The sequence below is a fragment of the Pithys albifrons genome, chromosome 4 (genome assembly GCF_047495875.1).
Source record: "Pithys albifrons albifrons isolate INPA30051 chromosome 4, PitAlb_v1, whole genome shotgun sequence".
Classification (NCBI taxonomy): domain Eukaryota; kingdom Metazoa; phylum Chordata; class Aves; order Passeriformes; family Thamnophilidae; genus Pithys; species Pithys albifrons.
The window spans coordinates 65419927-65439559 of NC_092461.1; the positions used below are offsets into that span (position 1 = coordinate 65419927).

The 19633-nt window shown below is 38.0% G+C and overlaps 1 protein-coding gene across 1 annotated transcript; it reads left to right on the plus strand.

Annotated features, from left to right (window-relative positions):
• The first annotated feature begins 1630 nt into the window (after positions 1-1630).
• Positions 1631-19583, plus strand: TTPA (alpha tocopherol transfer protein). The gene is made up of 5 exons (XM_071554452.1): positions 1631-1906; positions 10680-10833; positions 12033-12226; positions 14948-15058; positions 16787-19583. The coding sequence occupies exons 1-5, from the start codon at positions 1712-1714 to the stop codon at positions 16964-16966; spliced, it is 834 nt and encodes a 277-aa protein (XP_071410553.1). The 5' UTR covers positions 1631-1711; the 3' UTR covers positions 16967-19583.
• The last annotated feature ends 50 nt before the right edge of the window (positions 19584-19633 follow it).

The following is a 19633-nucleotide window of genomic DNA, read 5'->3' on the forward strand; positions in this document are numbered from 1 at the left end:
TAAAACGTGTTGGCTTCCAATAATAATAAAAAGTAAGGTATAATAAAACCTTAAATTTACAGATATTTTTGTAGCTCAGTCTTGAGGGAATTACTGAAACTGATAGTAAAACAAACTTTATTCAAATATGAAGCCAAAGTCACAACCCATATTTGTAGAAAAGATAATTAAAAGCTATGAGTTGCTCAGCTGAGAGGTGTAATGAAAAGTATCTCTATTTTCTAATCCTTTTTGTTTTCACACACAAAACACTTAATTGTAAAAACACTGAGATGACAAAACTAAGTGCTCAAAAATTGTGGTGTTTAAATGCACTGTATGACCTTGCTGTGATGCTTTTTTTTTGGTCTGCTATCTGTAGTTGGGTTATATGTTTGTATGCCATTGTTTCCCATACAGGCTCTGTCCTGCTCTGTACAGAAACAAAAGGAGTTGTTTTTTGTTGTCCCCCCATGTTATGTTCTGTTAGTTTCTTCCTATATTTCCAGCTTGCTTTTTCTTGATCTATGGTAAGTGCATATGGTAACTCACACCTCCTTGCCATTCTACATGTCCACATCTATAGACTCTTGACTGCACACTCTGACATTTTACACTTTTTATCCTTTCCTTCAGCACTTTTCCCCTGCAAGCTTATATTCCCTATTCAGTCCCTTGAGTTTCTGCTTTAATGTCTTTTTGGCTTTTTGGTAAAAACCCCCACCCCTCCCACTTTTTACCTATCTGCCTTTACATATGCAGATTTTTTTACATTTGTAAAGCTGAGGGGATATCTGTAGACATTTCAGCAGTACATAAGAGGTCAGAACATGGTTAAATATGTCCAAAACACCAATCAAAAAGCAATAAGTGTAGCTGTAGAAAGCCAGAAAAGGGGCAAGTAGTCTGGAACAAAGTTTTGTAAACTTGTTCTTGACTTTTCTTACTAGGCCTAAGTATGCCTTATTAGTTGTATGTTAAAAGAAATAAGGCCTTTAGCCTCAGTAGGCCAGACAGGTCTCAAAGGAAATCTAATTTAAGGAAAAGGTTATAATGAAAATACTATTGGCAATGAACTCTTCACCTTAGTCATTGAACTCACTGCTGGGCAACAACTTTGGACTAAAATTGAATTCAATTTCACCACCCTTTCTTCAGGCAGAGTGGGTATATTTCTATTACTGTTTATCCATGTCAAGGAATAGGTGCTTCAAGGCAGTTTTCCACCAGCACCGATCTCCCCTTTGCACAGCAGTTCCCAGCTGCAATGAGGTTGCAGCTTTTTGCCACTTAATGTCTACAGATAGATTATTTTCTCGTAAGAGGCAGGCCACCACCTTTAGCGAGTTCCAGGAGCTCGGGATGACCCTCCTGCGGCAGGAACCAGCGTCGGGGGTCTCCGTGCCGCGTGGGGCCGCCCCTTGCCTTCTGCAGGGCGCAGGCACAGCACGCTTTTGGGGCTGTAAGCGAAAAACAGGAGATGGGTTTAGAGCGTAAAATTCTAAAAACTGGTCAAGTCCACAAAAGCGCAAAAAACCAACCACAAAAGACGAGCCGTCTCAGCAGAGCCAGCTGGGAACGCGACGCACCTGCCTGCTCCCCTCGGCCCGGGCCCGGGAGGATGCTCAGGGGTTAAAGCCGTGCGGGGGCGGAGGCAGCCCGGCCGGGCCGCGGGTCCCGATGGGGCCGGCGGGGCTGAGCGTGGCCGTGTCCTCGGAGCGGCGGCGGGGCAATGTCGCGGGGTGCGCTGGGCGCGGGGCATCCCAACGACCTGCCCGACCATGCTCCGCGGGTGCGCAGCGCCGTGGCCGAGCTGCGCCGGCGGGCGGAGGAAGAGCCCGGCCAGCGCTGGTCTCAGCCCCTCTCCGACACCTTCCTGGTGCGGTTCCTGCGCGCCCGAGACTTCCACTTGGACCTGGCCTGGAGGGTAAGGAGTAGCGCTGGCCCACCATGGGGCGGAGGTGACCTCATCACTGTCTATAACTACCTGAAAGGAAGTTATAGCCAGATGGGGGTTGGTCTCTTCTCCCAGGCACTCAGCAATAGGACAAGGGGGCACGGGCTCAAGCTCTGCCAGGGGAAATTTACGTTGGATATCAGAAAAAAATTCTTTTCAGAGAGAGTAATCAGGCATTGGAATGGGCTGCCTAGAGAGGTGGTGGATTCACCATCCCTGGAGGTTTTTAAACTGAGACTGGACGTAGCACTGGAGTTGGACCAAGTGTTGGGCTGGATGATCTCGGAGGTCTTTTCCAATCCAATCGATTATATGATTCTATGAGGGGGCAGCGGCATGTCCTGGTGCCTGGGTAGCCCCCGCGCTGGCTGTCCCCGGCCAGCCCGGCTCGGGGACGCGGCGAGCAGCCGGCCGGTGGCATCGCTGGGGCGGACGGGGCCAGCGGCTGCGGGTGTTGAATGGGAGAGTGAGCTGCTCTGCTTGGAGAGGCCGACGGTGGGCGCGCAGTTTCAGCGTGTAACTTCAATTGCTTGTCAAGACACCGAATGAATGTGGTGTCGTGGCTGTTTCTGTGCATTCTCGATGAGGTAACACAGAAGTTAAGTATCGTACAAGTCAGTCACGCGTACAGTAAGTGTGGTAAGGTCATATCTCGGGTTAAGGAAATAGTATCCTTGAAGGGACGTCCTTATCATGATTCTCAAGTTCAGGTTCCTCGTTACTAGCAACGATACTAGTTTCACTACACACTTACAATTACGCTAAAAAACCTATAAAAATTTCTTTTCTCTTGGAGTTTAGTAATTTACAGCACTTCTTGCAGGCTTTCGTAAATCAATTCTTTCCTCGCTCTATGCATGGCTTTCTGCCACAGTGCACGCATATTTTCAATATCCAAAGGTACAGACTCTTACTTTTCTTTTTTTTTCTTTTTTTTTTTTTTTCCAAATAAAGACTGGCAACTGCTAAACCTTTGGAACAGAAAATATTACCAAATCTTCCCAGAGCAAAAGCATTGATTCACATGTGCCAATTGGAAGCTGTTTCCATGAAATTTGATGTGGATTACATAGCATTGCCCAAGAGACCTCACGTGTTAGTTTCTGACTTTTCTGTACTGTAGATTTTTCAAGTTTAGTCACCATAAGAGAAGATTGTTTGCACATGGATGTATTGCAAGATCGAGGTAGCTAAAACAATAATATGAGAAATTGAATTATTACCTTCATCTTAAATAGCTTTAAAAACTAGATTTTTGTTCATTTGGCTCGTAAGATCTGTGTCATAGATTTAAGCCTTTCCTCCTCGGCTAATGAACTAGAGAGTCAAGTCAGATTCCTTTGAGTATTTATGGATCTTACTTTTCCTTAAAGTTCATCAGGTTGTTTATATCAAAGCTGTGCACTAACAGTTGTAGACCATGCTTCTTTTTTTCTTCTTTTACAACAAAAACCATTTTTTTGCTGTATGCCTTGTACCAAAAAGCACGGCTTTATGAGGACAATATGGACTCCTGAATTCCTAATTGCATTGCAATTGGTTGTTACTGGTAATCCTGTAGACAGAATGGTGGCACTTCAGAATTTGGCCCATATATTTCTGCACTTTGATGTGATTAATTGTGAGGTGTATTGTAGGTAGGACTAATCTTTGACAGTGTGGAATTTAAGCTAGGTTTACAGATGGAGTCTATGAAGTAGCAAATGTCCTATACTCCTCCAGAATCAGCCCTCTAGACTGGAGACCTGCTTTGAAAAAATTTAAGTCTTTTTAGAATCTCTTTATTTTTATTGTGTCTCCACAGGCTGCTAAGCTTCTGAGTTTCAAACCTTTCTTTGAATTAAGAGATTCTGATGTTCAAAACCAACCTGTGTTTAATGTTTCTGTCTAGAATTTCAGTTCTCCAAATTCTGTAGCTAATTGTACTTAATGTTCCAAGCACTGGCTGACCTTTTTTTCCCTCAAAGGAATGTATTTAATATGTTTATTGCAACTGGGATATCAAGACCCAAGAGGATTGTTGTGCAAAATTGTGTGGGTGTCGTAAGATTGATCTAACCCAAGCCTGACTTCATGCAGAGGTTATGCTTGTACTTCATCCTAAACAGAGTTCTCCTGCCATCAGTCCAGACAGTGGCTGTTCCCTCCTGTTCTGGTTTGATGTTGCCTCTTGTTTTGGCATTCAGGCTGATACAGTTCTTTTTTGCCTACTAGGCTCCTGTGTATAATTGCATAGTATTTGTAAGGGTCACTAAGGGATAATCAAAGTTCATGGCCCTGTCAGTGTTTTTAAACAAGTCGTCTTGCATCTTAGTACAGGCTTTTACTTATCCTTAAATATGAATCAAGAGTCTGGCAACTGAATAGACTGTTTATTGTTGCATTTCTGGTTAATAATTGACACAGATTTATCTGATGTCTGTTATTAACATTTGGAAATGCTTCAGGAAAGAATAATCAGGTAAATTGTGTCGACATTCAATTTCTAAATCTCTTTCAGTGACTCATTGCAACAACAACCTTTTACATTTTTCCAATGGCAATTCCAGACATGCTTTTAACTACTGATATATTGATACCTATAATGCTAATAGAAATAAATTCATACCTGGATATAAATTCATGCCTGAGCTGAGCATGGTGTTAGTTTGTGCAGATACATTTAACTACTGCATATACTGTAAACTAAGGAGCAGGGCCACAGGTCTCTATTAATTGTGCTAAAGCAATGGGTTTATATACCCCTTTTTTAATGTACCAGCTATGTGTGTATTTTTTATTTTTTGTTATCATCAAAAACACTGTGTCCTAGTTGAGCAGGAGGGACCAGTTGACACTGTGTGTGGGTGATCAAAGCTGTGTATTCTACCCCCTCTATTCATTCCCCAAGGACAATGGGCCATTAGCAGCAGCTGCCCAGGGAGTCATTATCACCTTCACACTCAGCCTGAGGGGGCGGAGCTGCTATGGGCCATCAACAGTTCAACACCCTCTGGCTCCCAGAGTTAATCACCCATTGTGTGAGTCCCCGCCCAGGGGGAGGGACTGGGTGCTCCCTGAGGGTACATAAGTGGTGGGTAAGAAGACTTTGGGAACTTCTTGTCGGATCCAGAGGAGCAGCAGGATCTCGACAGGAGGAGCTCACCACTCTCGCCCAGACCATAGCCCTTGCCTGCACCAACAGGTTTTTCTTTTCCTTTTGCTCTGGACTTGGGGGAGCCACAGGGGTCTCAGCACAAGGGCAAACAAACCCCCTTGGGTTTGTGCCCCGGGACACTGGGTTATACTGCTGGGTTTTTGTGAGTTGAAAGCAATTTCCCTTTTGTGTCAGTGTTTTTATTGTAATATTATTATTAAATTTTAGCTCTGACTTATAATCTCTCTCTCGTGGTGAGTTCATTTCCCCTGCTGGTTCGCCTTTAAACCAGCACACACTGTCACCCGGATTCCCTAGTGATATGTGAAATCTGGAGACTTAGCATCTCCTTTCCGCCATAAATGTTTTTGCCTAGTGCATTTTATTATGCCCTAGTGCATTTTATTATTGCAACCCCCAAGTCTTCTATAGGACTGATTGTCAATGACTTGGGGATACTATCTTTTTGTACTTGAAATGGATTATACCATGGAGAACTGAATTAAAATCTTCAAATTCAGTAAAAATGCAACATTGAAACTCTATGACAAGAGTTTTCATAACATCCTTTTGTAAGCATCGGTTTTATGACCCTGAAATCTTCCTAAATAGCTAGTATCCTTTTAGGAGTTCTGGTTGATACAAAGGTATGTAGTAGGACTTAGGGTTTGCTCTGCATTTAGCTACAGAGGAATCAGGACTTCCTAGTGTGTTGCACTGCAAGTAAGTAACTTAGAATAACTACGCTGTACAAGAAGGGCTGTTTTTCATAGTGCCAAACACACTGCTGATTCTCAGGCATTATCTCTGAGCATCTTCACATCATTCAAATATATATACTAAGTTTAAATAGGTTATTTGGCTGCCCTTCTTCCACCAATATTGAGGGATTCCTTAAAAAGGGTGGTGTCGCAAGTTTGGCCTAGCTATTACCAACTCTGGACTGGCCCCCCCTTCCCCCTCCCAGAACACTCCCAGCAAAGGGAAGAAAAAAACCTGAAAAGAAAAAAAACTCAAAAGAAACCGAACTGAATAAAAAGAAGAAATTATATTTTCTAACATTCACAACCACACTGTATACACAGTACGTAGGATCTCACCCCCAGGGGAAAGGGGAAAGGGGACTGGTTAACCAGAAAATTGGGAAGAAACAAAACCAAACAAAAAAAAAAACAAATGAAACAGACAAACACAATTAAAAACTTTGAGGAAGGGGAACAAGCATGAAACAATCTCACCCAGAACCGGAGAACCACCAACAACCAGAGGGATCAGACTCCAGGCCCTCCCACCAGCTCCCCGGCCAAGGAAAAGTGAACCCCCACTCCTCCCCTGCTATGTGGAAGACACGTGTGGAATACTTGTAACTTCCTTAGATACAATGGTTACTGAGGAAGCCATGGGTAAAACCATTACAGGTGGAAGAGCATTTATTAAGCTTTCTGGGCTGACTGTTGAGGCAGCACAAATGAGTCAGTGAGACTTCCCTTTGCACTAAGCCAAATATCTCAACTTGCACATGCGCCTGACTTTTCCCAATGACACAGAGATGTAATGCATGTGGAATTGAGAAAGTTCTGTGTCTCTGTAAAAATAGTTTCAGTTCTTTATCTGTGTATACCATAAGTTTGATTTCTAGGTGTATGTATATACACATATATAAAAGTAAATATAAAGTATTTATTTACAAAGGTGTGGACGTGTTTATATATGTATATGTTTCTATTCTGAAGTTTGAGCTGTGGTTTCTCCTACAAAGAATGCCAATAGAAAATTTTTTTCCTAATCACTGTGTACAACACTGTTACAACTGCTGACACAGTAAAGGCTTAATGCTATCTATAAATGAACAGTTATTAAACAAGAAAAAAATAATTTACATGTACAGGTGCATTAGTTTCTCTAACAAGCACAATGTTTTCTAGCTCTTTTACTTCTAAGCCAAGTACTAAGTTCACTGTTTTGTAGCACATGCATTTTGGTTTAATTGGTAACTTTATAATCTCTGATGTTCAGAAATCTGGAACTATCCTCAACAGACTTCAGGTAAAAACCCTCTTGATTAATGCTTAGCTCCAGTCTGGAGTTTTTCATCCAGCTTTCTCCATTTATCAAGTTATCTTACATCTGTTTTCAGATGCTGAGCAGTTGCTAAATGGGTTATTCAGTTTGTAAACACAGATAATTATACATTGTGATGTTTTCCGTGTGTTGTAAGTAGGTAAGCCATTTTTTATACTAGGTAATGAATGTGCTTGTTTTTCCTGATACTAGGTTGTTTCATCTATATCCAGAATGTTTGTTATACATAACATTTATGTTTTTCCTTGATGGCTTTATTGTAAAAAAAATCGTATTTTTAAAATATTTTGCATGAATGTCTGTGTTTAAACAGTGTGAGTCTAGGAAACCTGTAAGTACTCACTGCTGTTTTTCCAATTCTGCTACATGTTTAAAGATTACATGTTTAAGTAGCTGTGTGTGACCTGAATATGTCCAGCTCCTAAGAAAAGAATTGTTTACATAAATAAAAGTTTACAGAATATCTCCAAAACTGACTGTAGATGCTGTGGAAGATTATCTGACGCTAACCTTTACTTCAGTTCTAAATCATTTCAGGTAATTAGATTAGGTTTTCAAAATCTAAGAACTCTTCAGCACTTTGTGATTTTCTTGTTAAGTGAGGTATGTTTGAAGCTTAGCCATGTCATATGTCTGAAAGATGCACCACTTCCTTATTTCATGGAAAGTGTCAGAAGTATTCCAACCATATATTTTCTCCTTAGTGGCTACGCCAGTAGATAAATTATGTCTTCTGTAAGGATCTTGAGTGTGTCACAAGCTGCAAACACTACTCTCTTTCTTCAAAGGTCCAGAACCTTTTTAGTTCCAACTTGAAAAATGTAAATATTCCTGAAAATAGGAAACTAACTGTACTGACAAGACAGGATTATTTAAGGTACTAAATGAAAGTATCTTTTTAATTCTCATCTTAGTTTCGGCAGGCAGCTCTTCAAAGAGGTACCTATCTATCTATCTATCTATCTATCTATCTATCTATCTATCTATCTATCTATCTATCTATCTATCAATATAGATTGTTAATTAGGTTCATTAAGTTGTAGTACCACAGATTTTAGAAGAAGAGTGAGAAATTACAAAGCTACAGATGTTTGCATAGTTGTTTTGAGCTTGTTTTTGTATTTTGCCACTTTTTAAGTATCTGTTTTGGAAAGACCAAGGATGAGAACATATGTTGACAATGCTGTCTGGTCTGATTGGCCCGAAGTGGTTGGCATTGCTCAAACAGTGTCCTTTGCAGAGAGTCATGCAACAGAGTGAGATAATCAGAGTTCCTCGTCAGGCCTATTTTTGCAACTATAGTGCAATTCAGTTCCACAAAGTAACTTACTTTCCCTTCTGCTTCCCTTCCTTGCCTTTTTTCATTACTTCTTAGTTTTTAATTTGGCCTAGGCTAGAACTGATTTAATGCAGTCAAAGGGTGTCCAGTAAAATTCTCATATAGTTAAATGCTTCTTTCTGTGATGTTCAATTTAGGATGAGGCTTTTGTCCACTTTTTCATTGTTAAATCAAATGAGGTTCCAGCATGGCAGATGAACGTTTTCTTTTATGTTGTACCTAAATACATATTTATAGGTGCTATTTCCCTAAAGGATATGGCTAATTCTGATCAGTATATTTTGCATTTGTAAGCAAATTCTGCCAATAAACAAATGTTTTATAAATAATTTCTTCATGACAATTCATTTGAGAGACCTTCAAAATCATTCAAGACTTTAATCTGAGCAAAAGAAAAAATATGTTTTATGTAAAATAATATAAGAAGCTTTAAAGTAGAGGGAGGTGTAAGAAATAAAACTAATTAGCTGACATAAGCCTGCTATGAGGTACAGGGTGGTGAGTCTCAGGTCTCCCTCTAAGAGTCTTCCTCAGGTCTCCCTCTAAGCGTAGCTGATGCTGTGATTTTCCAAGGGATGAATTAAATTCTACTGAAGTTTCTTCTGACCATTCTTCCGATGAAATGCTGAAGAAAATTATACTTACATAGAAACAAGAAATTTTTAATTTGTTTAAGCCTATGTTCTAATAGTTGGAGCTGTCAGCTCTTTTAACTGTCATATTTCCATTGCAAAATATAGAGTAACTGAGAATGGAATAAAAATAGTTTCTGTTAGTACTAATTAACAGAAGTAAGACTGTTGGTTGATGCTCTCAGTATGGTGAACACATTTAATTTGTGAAACTGCTGAGGATCACACTGCATTTTGCTTTTTGATTAAATATAGCAACAATCTGGAAGGCTAGCCTGTGCAGGCTACCTTTAAGATATAAACCTACATTCCAGTTTGTTGTGAAATGAGGTACTGAAAAGTTCTGATTCACTTAGCTCCTTTGAAGGTCTTGTCTTAGAACTCTAAACTGTAGCTATTGAGCAAATTATTGCAAAATCTAAATTACTTGCTGTAGCTATCCTTTAGCCCTTCAAATGCAGTGCTAGAGAGCCTAACATAGGTGATAGAGCAGAGGCAAACTTTAGTTTAGGGAGCTTTTCAGGAAAAAGTCTTGCATAGCTTCCTACTTACCTATGCAAAATATCTTAAATACATTTTAGTTGCAGGGCATAGCATTTCATTTTCCCCACCATCACTTAATATTAAAGGAGAAACGGTAATTAGATTTGGAAATTAGAACTACTGCATCACCAACTTAGTTTTTTATGCTCCATCTCTAACATAACTTTTCACAGTGCTACCTGTAATTCCTCTACCTAGCTGTTACCTCACAAAGGGAAGCCTTTAATTGCCACTTCCTTAGGATTAGGCCATCGTCTTTCAACACAGCTCTTCCTGTGCCTTAGCAACACTAGTTACAATGCTGCCTTCCAGGCTCAGGAACCAGGGTGGTCACACCCCTGATAACAGACAGGATCTCTGTTTTAGCCAAACAGGTTCTCATTATTTCCACTCTGTGGGAGGGAAATTGTGTAATGTGCAATGGGCCCTCTACTTTGTTATAGTGTGCCATTTCAGAGGGGTAGGAGCGACTTCAAAAATGTTTTCAGATATGCTGATGATCATACCTGTTTCAAATAGTAAACTAGAATTATTGATGACTCTGTGCACAAAATCAGGGAGGGGGGAAAGGAAGAGGGTGAGTGATGAAGAATGTTCCCCTGTATAATTTTTGCATGTCTAATTTCAAACAATCCTGAATGAATCTGATGTGTTATCAAACTGAATAGTCCTAAAGGTAACCTGAGTGAGAAATCTGCAATTTAAGTGCATTTTACTTAGAAACTACAAGCTTATTCTACATCCAGTTTTGTTTTCTGACACACAATGACAACTCCAGTCCATGAACAATTTGACAGGGTCCTAAATTCAACATAGCAATTTACTAATTTATTAGATCCAGTTTAGCAACCTTCTGTTTCTAGGAGTCATTTGCTTAAAATATACAATGAAAATATAGCTAATTTAAAAAACTAAACCTGACTATGACCACATGAGGAAAACATGTTTTCTAACTGTGCTCTTCATACAATAGCTGATGCTTACCTGGCATCCACATTTATTTATTTCCAGTTATTGAAGAATTATCAGAAGTGGAGAATTGAATGCCCAGAAATAAGTGCAGATTTACAACCATCTTCTGTTCTTGGTCTTTTGCAAGCTGGCTATCATGGAGTCTTGAGATCAAGGGACCCACACGGAAGCAAAGTTCTAATATATAGAATTGGTGAGTGACAAAACTGATTGGAACTGTTTCAAACATGGCTCTGGCACTGTTTTGTTTTTTGTGGTTTTTTTTTTGTTGGTTTTAATTATTACAATTTTAGCAGCAAGCCAAAAATATTTTACAGGCACAACTGCACAGGCTGATAAAATCAGATAAAATCAGAGTGTCTTAACTAGACAGATAACATATTCCCTGTTAGAAATACCTTTCAATTAATATAAATGGAATATATATTGAGTTCTGAGAGTTACATCATTTTGCTTATATTACCTGTATGGCTAAAGTTGTACAATTCTTGAGGAAGAAGATAATTTCCTTTTCAGTGCAATTCTTGTTGACCTCAAAAGAAGTCTTGAACCCTAAAATTTGTGAGATTATGTCATTATTTGAATGTGACTGTCTGAGCAATTGTTTTCATGTAAGTTTTCAAAGCAATGGGCTAAGAGTAAGGCTAAGCACGGAGTGGGGAGAACAGAAAAAAGGTTGCATATCTATTCATGTATCAATGTTCAATTTAGGTGTGGATAAGCAGTTTTCTCCATCTTCAGTGGTTACTTCAAGCCAAAGAGCCTTACCTAACAACACTTAGAAAATGTTTGATGCATTCCAAAAGTCTTTTTAAAAAAGATGTAGTTAAATAATCACCATATCCCTTTATGCTTGTTTTGGACAGACATTATTTTTGCCAACTTTCAAAGAATTGTTTTATTATCAGACTGGTCTAATAGGCAGTTGTACACTGAAGCTTACATCTAGGGTTAAGGCTCATCCCATGCAATTCTTTGCTTAGGCCTTAGAAAGAAATAAGTGAGATTCACTGAATTTTGGCAGAATTACTATGCTGAAGAAAAATTATATTAATTGATTGATTGATGATCTGTAGTTTCAGCTAGCATGACTGAGTTGTTCCTGTCAAAACCTTGTACTGGAGTCTATATCTGTAGGTGGAGTATACTACATCAAGTGATATCCGCAACCATCTACCATTATGTGGTACCATCTGCTAAAGGAGCATAAAAGATGAGTTACAGAGCAAGCACACAAAGTAACTACATACTGATAAATCAGTTTATTTCAGGACCTTTGATATTGCTGGTTAACTCTTGTTCCTGAGAAGCATAATAGAAGTAGTAGTAAGCAAAAGTACAGGTATATGGGATATTCTTATGGTAATGCAGAGTAATCTATTTACTCTTCAGGACAATGGGATCCCAATTTATTTACAGCATATGATGTGTTTCGTGTAAGTCTTATCACATCTGAACTCATTGTAAAGGAGATTGAGACTCAGCGGAATGGGGTCAAGGTTATCTTTGATCTTCAAGGCTGGCAATTTGCTCATGCATTCCAAATCAGTCCAGCAGTGGCCAAAAAAATTGCTGCTGTTCTCACAGTAAGTATGACGTACTGCTGTATGTGGCTTCATTGTTATAACTTCAGATTTTTCATTTGTTCTAAGCTATAGTAAATTTTCCTTCTGTAGACCTTCTCAGTCTAGGCAGCTTTAAAGAACAAAATCTTAAATCCATTAGAAGTCATAGGTTGTGCTTGATTGTACTTAAAGTATGTTCTTCTATAGCAGTAAATGCCCTCTAACTTCTGATATAGTCTGAGAACTTCACTGACCTCTTACAACACAAGAATTTCATGACTGTAAGAGGAGATGAAGCCCAGTTTTGTCCTTTTTTTTTTTTGCATTAACTCAAGATTCAAAGCTTTTATTCTCGAGACTCAGAGAATATAAGAAATAGCATGCACTAAGAGTAGATAAGAGCAAGGCATTACCAACTTGTTACTGATATAGATGATGCTATATCATCTGCTGCCAGCAGAATGTATAATAATTATGTCCTGCTTGCCTTTTACCCCCAACATGACAATTGTTTTGTGCAAATCACTGCTACCTCACCTCCTATTTTTCACAAAACTACTAGGGACTTTAATTACTTTAGCTTATTCCTTTCTGCCAAATTCAGCTGAACTTTGCCACTGGATTTGAGAAGAAAAAAACTAATGAAAGAAAAAAGAGAGGGACAGAGAACTGACAGGCAAACTACAGTGTAGTTCTTAAATCCCATTTTCCTACAGAAGTTAGGTTGAAAGTCAGAGATAATAAAACTGTTAGCCTGTGATGTGGAAATGAGCCAGGGAGATAATCTCTTGCTCTGATTTGATAAGCCTCATATCTGAGGTTCATTCAAAACTTAGTCATTGAACTAATATCATGAGAACTTCAGCTGTTCTTCCTTTTTGGTATGTACTGTGAAACTTTAGAGAAACTGTCAGGTATTCCCAATTTTTCACATCTAGAATAAGAACTATTGGTGTTATACAGTCTTGGGCCAGATCTCAGGACTAGTGAGAGTGTTTCAGTTGGTTTCTGGGATAGTAAACAAATTACTAGTAAATTTTTTAACCTTGAAATAGAGTAGAAAGGAAGTAGAATAGGATTTGCAAGTACATCTAAAGGTTTCAATCCATTATCTCAAAGCAGGAAATTCTTTGAATGTGATGTTTCCATCTTGACCTATTTCAGATTCCTTGGGTGCTTTTCAAGCTTCTAAATGTTTATTATAGCTATTGAAAGAATTTTAACTTTTTTTTTAATTTTTTTGTGGGGTTTTGATGGTTTTTGTCGGTTTTTTGTGGTTTTTTTCTTGTTTTTTTTTTTGTTGTTGTTTGTTTCCTAACTCCTTTCATTACTTTAAGTGGGCTCATATATTTCACTCAGAAATTGTCTAAGCGTTGTTCAATATCATAGATTTGTAGTATCATAGAATATGTGGAGTTGGAAGAGACCCATCAGGACCATTGAGTCCAGCTGCTGGCCCTGGAGAGGACACCCCAAGAATCACACTATGGGTCTTAAAGTGCTGTGTATAAGCTTCTTGAACTCTGTCAGGCTTGGTGTTGTGACCACTGCCCTGAGGAGCCTGTTCCAATGCACCCTGGAACATGCCTAAAAGTAAACATTAAGAAACCTTAATTTTAACCCTATGTTTTACTCAAGAAATGTGTCTTGCAAATTACTATTGTGTATGAAGAAACAGAAATTAGTAGACAAGAAATATGTATTAAGAAATGTAAAGCATAGTGAGAATAAGTGATATTTTCTAGAAAAATCTGTTACCTGAGGTAAAACAAGATTTTTTTGTGAAAAGCATGATAATAGACTTTAAGTATATGATAACACATCATAAAGTGAAGTAAACCTATAATCTGATAGTTTTTAGGTCTTTATCATACAGTAAAATCTAAAAGGAATGACATGTAAGAAATCCATTTGGTTTGGATTTTTTCATCCTTTGAATTACCATACTAGTGAGGAGAAATGTTTTTGAGAAGTACCATTTTTATAAGCAGAAAACATCTGGTTGCAGAGGTAGTATCAGGTGGGATATGAATGAAAGCTGTACTTTCCCCATTGCACAGTGCTGGTTTTGAGCACTGGCATACTTTCTTTTAAATTTCAGATGTCTGGGACTTTTAGACGAGTTGTGCATGCAAATAGAAGTATTTCATATTATGCAGGCTGTATGCCAGATACATTTTTTATTTTCATTACAATACTAATTTTTTTGTAAAGCTGAACTTCTGGCTTGGCCAAATTCCCAGTAATTTCATGGCTTGTCTCTAAATTATAAATTTAATTTATTTAACTTAGAGTTAGTATCTCCAATAGTTTATATTTGTTTATATTTACATATTGTCCTCTAGGCTGTGCATTGCCAGTAAAAGCACATGCCTTGACACCTTTTTCATAGAGGTAGAATCTCTGTTGTGAAGAATTTTACCTTAGAGGAAAGGCTGAGCACAAGGTTTGTGTACAATATTTACATGCAATTTGGTGGCAGTTTTCTTTTTTGTTTTTGTTTGTTTTTAATAATCAACCTCTCCTCATACTGATTTTTTTCCTTCTAATAGGCAGAACAAGATATGATTTTTCTAAGTGTTATTGCAGCATTGTTAGTTAAGAACACTCCAAAATGCAGGAATTGGCAAGGTCAGGAGGAAATCTTTAATCTATGGACTAGGCAATTTTCACAAGTTTGTCCTTAGCAATAGAATCTTTTCAATAATACTTTCTTGTGCTGTTTTTTATGTGTGTTGACAGGATTCCTTTCCACTAAAAGTTCGAGGTATCCACTTGATTAATGAGCCTTTATTCTTCCACCCAGTCTTCGCTCTAATTAAGCCTTTTCTCACTGAAAAAATAAAGGAACGGGTGAGTGCACACAAATATTTCTTTCTGTCACAAAACCCTTATATGACAATCTGTAGCACTTCTCTGAGTGTCTGTTACTCCTGAGCTCTGAAGAGGATAAATCATATTTGTTGCCTCCAGAATCTAATTGTAAATCATTTGCAGTTATCAATAACGTGAGATTTGCAAGTGGTGCTCACCACTCTAAAGATAAAAACTACTGTGACACAGAGAGGTTTAATAATCTGCTTGACATCACAAAGCAATTATCCTGTAGAACTAGAAAGGAGTAGGTCCTGAATCACCCAGTACTCTGCCTGTAAGTGAAAGAGAACAATTATCACTGAACAGTGATATTATGCTCCAAGTTCTGCAGAATTAGTAGAAGACAACTGTTTTGCTCTGAAAGACTCCCAGAGGCATTTATGCATCAAAAATAGGTCAGACTTAAGTTGGAAGTTTTTTTCCAAATAGCTTCTTAGTTGTTTTAAGTAGTTTTGCAGTTATAAATCTGCAAATCATCCAAATACAAACCTATTTTTATTTGGATGCAAAAGCATGCCAAGGATTCTCTTTCTTGTAGCATGGGAAGAATATTGGACTTTTAAGCTGGCATGAAAGATGATAGAAAGAGGAGGTATGTTCCAGCAGACTGATACCCTGGCCCTTCTCTTCTCACCTTAACACCTGTGAAAAAAATCCATGTCACCTGATCCAGTTTTAGGATAGAACTTTAAAAGTGGAAAAGAGGACAGAGGGACAGTAAAGGCCAAACCAAACCAAACCTGGTATCCTGCTTCATTGAATGGAACAGAAGCAGATTGTTTTGTCCCTTGGCTTAGAGTTACAGGTATGATCAGAAAAAAAAACAAAACACCAAAACCAACCCAACTCTAGGGACTAGTTCCCCATACCTTCATAGAAATAATTCCTATTACCTCCCTTATCTTCCTGATGAGGAAGTGTTGGATAAAAGACAGCCAACTACCTTTTGACTGTATATCCTTATTGTCTTTGCATAGTAATTGTGGAAAATTATTGCCAAATGTTAATAAGAGGCCTATAAAAGTGTCCAACTAATGAAGATAGGTACAATTAGGCAAGAGGAGAAGAAATAAAACTACGGTGTTATGAGGGCTAAAGTGGTAGAGTAGTTCAGGATCTAATTTCAGTTGGTAATGAAATATAAGGACTAAGATATAGATTCTTTTGAATATCTTCCTTGACACCTGTCTGAACCTACATACATACTACATAATGTTGCTTTTAAATAAATATGGCAGGACAAGGTAGTATTGGCCAGGAGCCAGACAACTGCCCTTTTCTTGGAAATGACTGAAAGGCAAGTACATGATATCAGGACAAAACCAGTCTCCAGTCTTCCCATGGTTTAGCTCAGTTTAGCAGTTGGGTTGTTGCATGTACTCTTACCAGTGTTGCTAAACCAATCTGGAATAAGTGTATAGTTATTTTTGGCTCTTGTGCTCACAATGGCATAAAATGCAGTTCTCAGGTTGTAGTCCACCCATCACTAATCTTCAGATACTGAGCAGAACAGAGTTTGAACACCCATGGGAAACTCACAAGGTACTTCCTTCTTCTTTTAAGGAGCTCATTATGAACAAGTACACTTGTTTAGTCAAACCAAGCTGGTGGCTTCAGCTCTTACACTCAGTTTCTTTGCTGCCTGTTTTCACTCAGAAGTTTAGCATTCATACCCAAGTAAATGCTTTTCATATTTTGTTTTAGGTGTATCTGCATGGAAATAACTACATGCAGAGTCTGACCGAACACTTCCCTGTCAGCATTCTTCCACTGGAATATGGTGGGGAGGAAGTCTCCATTGAAGAGCTGGCCAAAGAATGGACTGACTTTATAATGGCATCTGCAGATTATCTTCAGAGCATTTCTCTGGTTGCACAGGAATAACTTTTTACAGTATTACATCAATTCTTAAACAATGGAAATATGTTTAATATGAAAACATTAATTTAAACTTGAAATTATTGTGAATGAAACCAGTATATCTTTGCAGGGCACTGAATATTGGCTGCACTTTTATACTAACTGGAGCCTACCAGTATGTGTGTCTGAAGAGATTAATGAATTCTACGTTCTTTCAGTACTGTTTGTAATTGTTTTAACTTCTATGCCAAAAAGTGGAAGAATGCATTAGATATCAGATTGATACTGTTCCTGTTAAGTCTTTGGAGACAACTTATTTGTAATAATGCAGTCCAGAACCTTACACTTAGCTCTTGTGTCTTGACTTGTCAATACAATAGGACACAAAACAAAGAACAGTGTGACTAAGGTAGTTTGTTGCAGAAGTTTGTTGCACGGCTGATTTACCAGGAATGAAGAGGCTGCTTTTTGGATTGATTCTCAGGGAAAAGGCTGTTTTGTTAGTTTGTGTCAAATTGAAAATTAGTCAGCAATAGTGAGACATTTATGTTAATCTTTGTGCTGTTTGTACAGCTTCCTTCCCTTTTTGTGCTAATGAACAGAGTATCTTCCAGTTTTATAGAGGAACCTGGGGAAAACACCATGTACCTATTCTTCAAAGGACAGTCTGAATCAGGAGGAGAAACTGGTAAGAGAGCCCAAGCAACCTTGAAAATTCTATTTTCTTTCTTCAAAGTGATGTTGTCTATGGGCAACTATTTCAACTCAAATTGTCACCTCTAGTTCTTAGTTTAGAGGACTACAGAGGTCCAGAGCTTTCAGCTGTTTGCCTTATCTGTTTGTTTCAGAGGGTGAAGTAAGTTATCCTTCATGGATCTGAACTTTAGAAATATCTATTATGTGGTTTAAGGGTGCTTTGAGGTCACTTTGGACTTCTGCATAGGAGATACAGGGTGTCTTTATTTTCAGAACAGTAATTGACAATTTGCCAGTCTATTTGCTGTTGGGCACTGAAAGAAATTATTTTTAATTTCTGTTAAGCCTTCTTTATTTCTGTAGGGGTAATGAAAAAAATACTTACTGAAAACTGGGTTTGGTTTGTTTGTTGGTTTATTTTTAAGGGGTATTAATGAGATATGAACGCTACCTATGTAAAAGCTATGTCTCACATTACATAGCAGGATCATCTTGCAATTCCCAGAAGCTAACAACCTAAAACATTTTGCTTTTCACTCAGCTTTCTCTTAAAATCTGTTAGTACAACAACTGCTTGAGTTCCTTTATTCAGTTTCTAACTGTTTTGTAATAAACCAAGGGGTCTTTGTGTAAGCATTGTATGTTTAAGCATTCCATTTGAATCTTCATACAAACGAGTCTGTAAAAAGTGCTTTGTTTCTCAGGTAGCTATAAATAATAACTTCAGTTATTTTGGAATCTTTAGGACATTGATATGTTATATTCATATATGCTTAAGGGAGAGAAATTATACTATCCTATTAAATGAGAAAGGTCTTATTTTACATTATGACTAATACTGCATTATTGCAGAAATCATTGATAGCTGTTCTTTATTAGCTGTTCTTTATTTGTTGGTTGTACTTTATTCTGCTGTACTTAGGTAAATGCCAGAAATACTTCCAAAACTGACAAAAACTTCTTAAATTATTTTTTTCTTCCAATTCCCTCATTTCCTCTAGTGTGTTTTCAATTTTTCTCTTTCAGAATATATTTGATATGGAGCCTAAATTTAAAGAAACCTTTTCCAGGTACTTTTTATAGGATCGTAAATTTCATATATTTCTTTTTTTTTTCCTCAGATTAAACTATTTTGTGATAAAATAAACTCTCCTTAAATAGAGGAGTTCGGTGAACTGCTAATTCTTCTTTGCAAGAAAATAAACTAAGTAGTCAGGCATCTGGCAATTGTTCAAGTGTGTAACTTAAGTTCTAAATCATTTACCTACTGGAGAACTGAAACAATTGTCTTAATTTTACAGTCCTTCAATTTTAATCTTTGAACGTAAACTGCACAAAGCAATGAGCCATGTTTCAGTGAACAGGAAAATTTAAACTTTTCCTATGAAACCAATAGCTGGTTGTTGCTGGTTTATGTAGCAGAGAACTCATTTGATTGCATATGTATATGCCCATGCATATGAAGCCATTTTTTAGGTTTTTTTAATCTTTATTTGAACTAAACCAGCTCTATGGATATAAAGTCCTCAGAGTCTTCAAATATATCTTGAATCTGTGTACTAAGTGGTAGTGTATTTGCATAACGCAACAGTTAAAGCACTGACTGCAGTTGTTTTTTCATAAATGGAATGATTTTTTAATGTTTACATATTATATAGAAAGTGCAATTGCTGCTACTAGTAAGGACACATAATTAATGGCGGAGGTATTAGTATGATGCACAGTGGTGTGGCAGCTTTGAGCTGCAGTCAACAAAACAAAGATCCCTAAGTGCGTTATTCTTCAAAAACATCGCGAGTGCCTCTAAAAAAACCAAGTTCCTGTTAAACAATGCAAGTGTAATTTACTACTGACTGTAAGCACAATGTGATGCACTGTGTCTTTAATTTTTGTTTTTACATATTAACACCATTCTAATTAATAAACCCTTTCTGGTTGAACCATCCTTGTGAGTCACGGTTTGGCTGCACAAGCACAGCTTTGTGGGACGCAGAG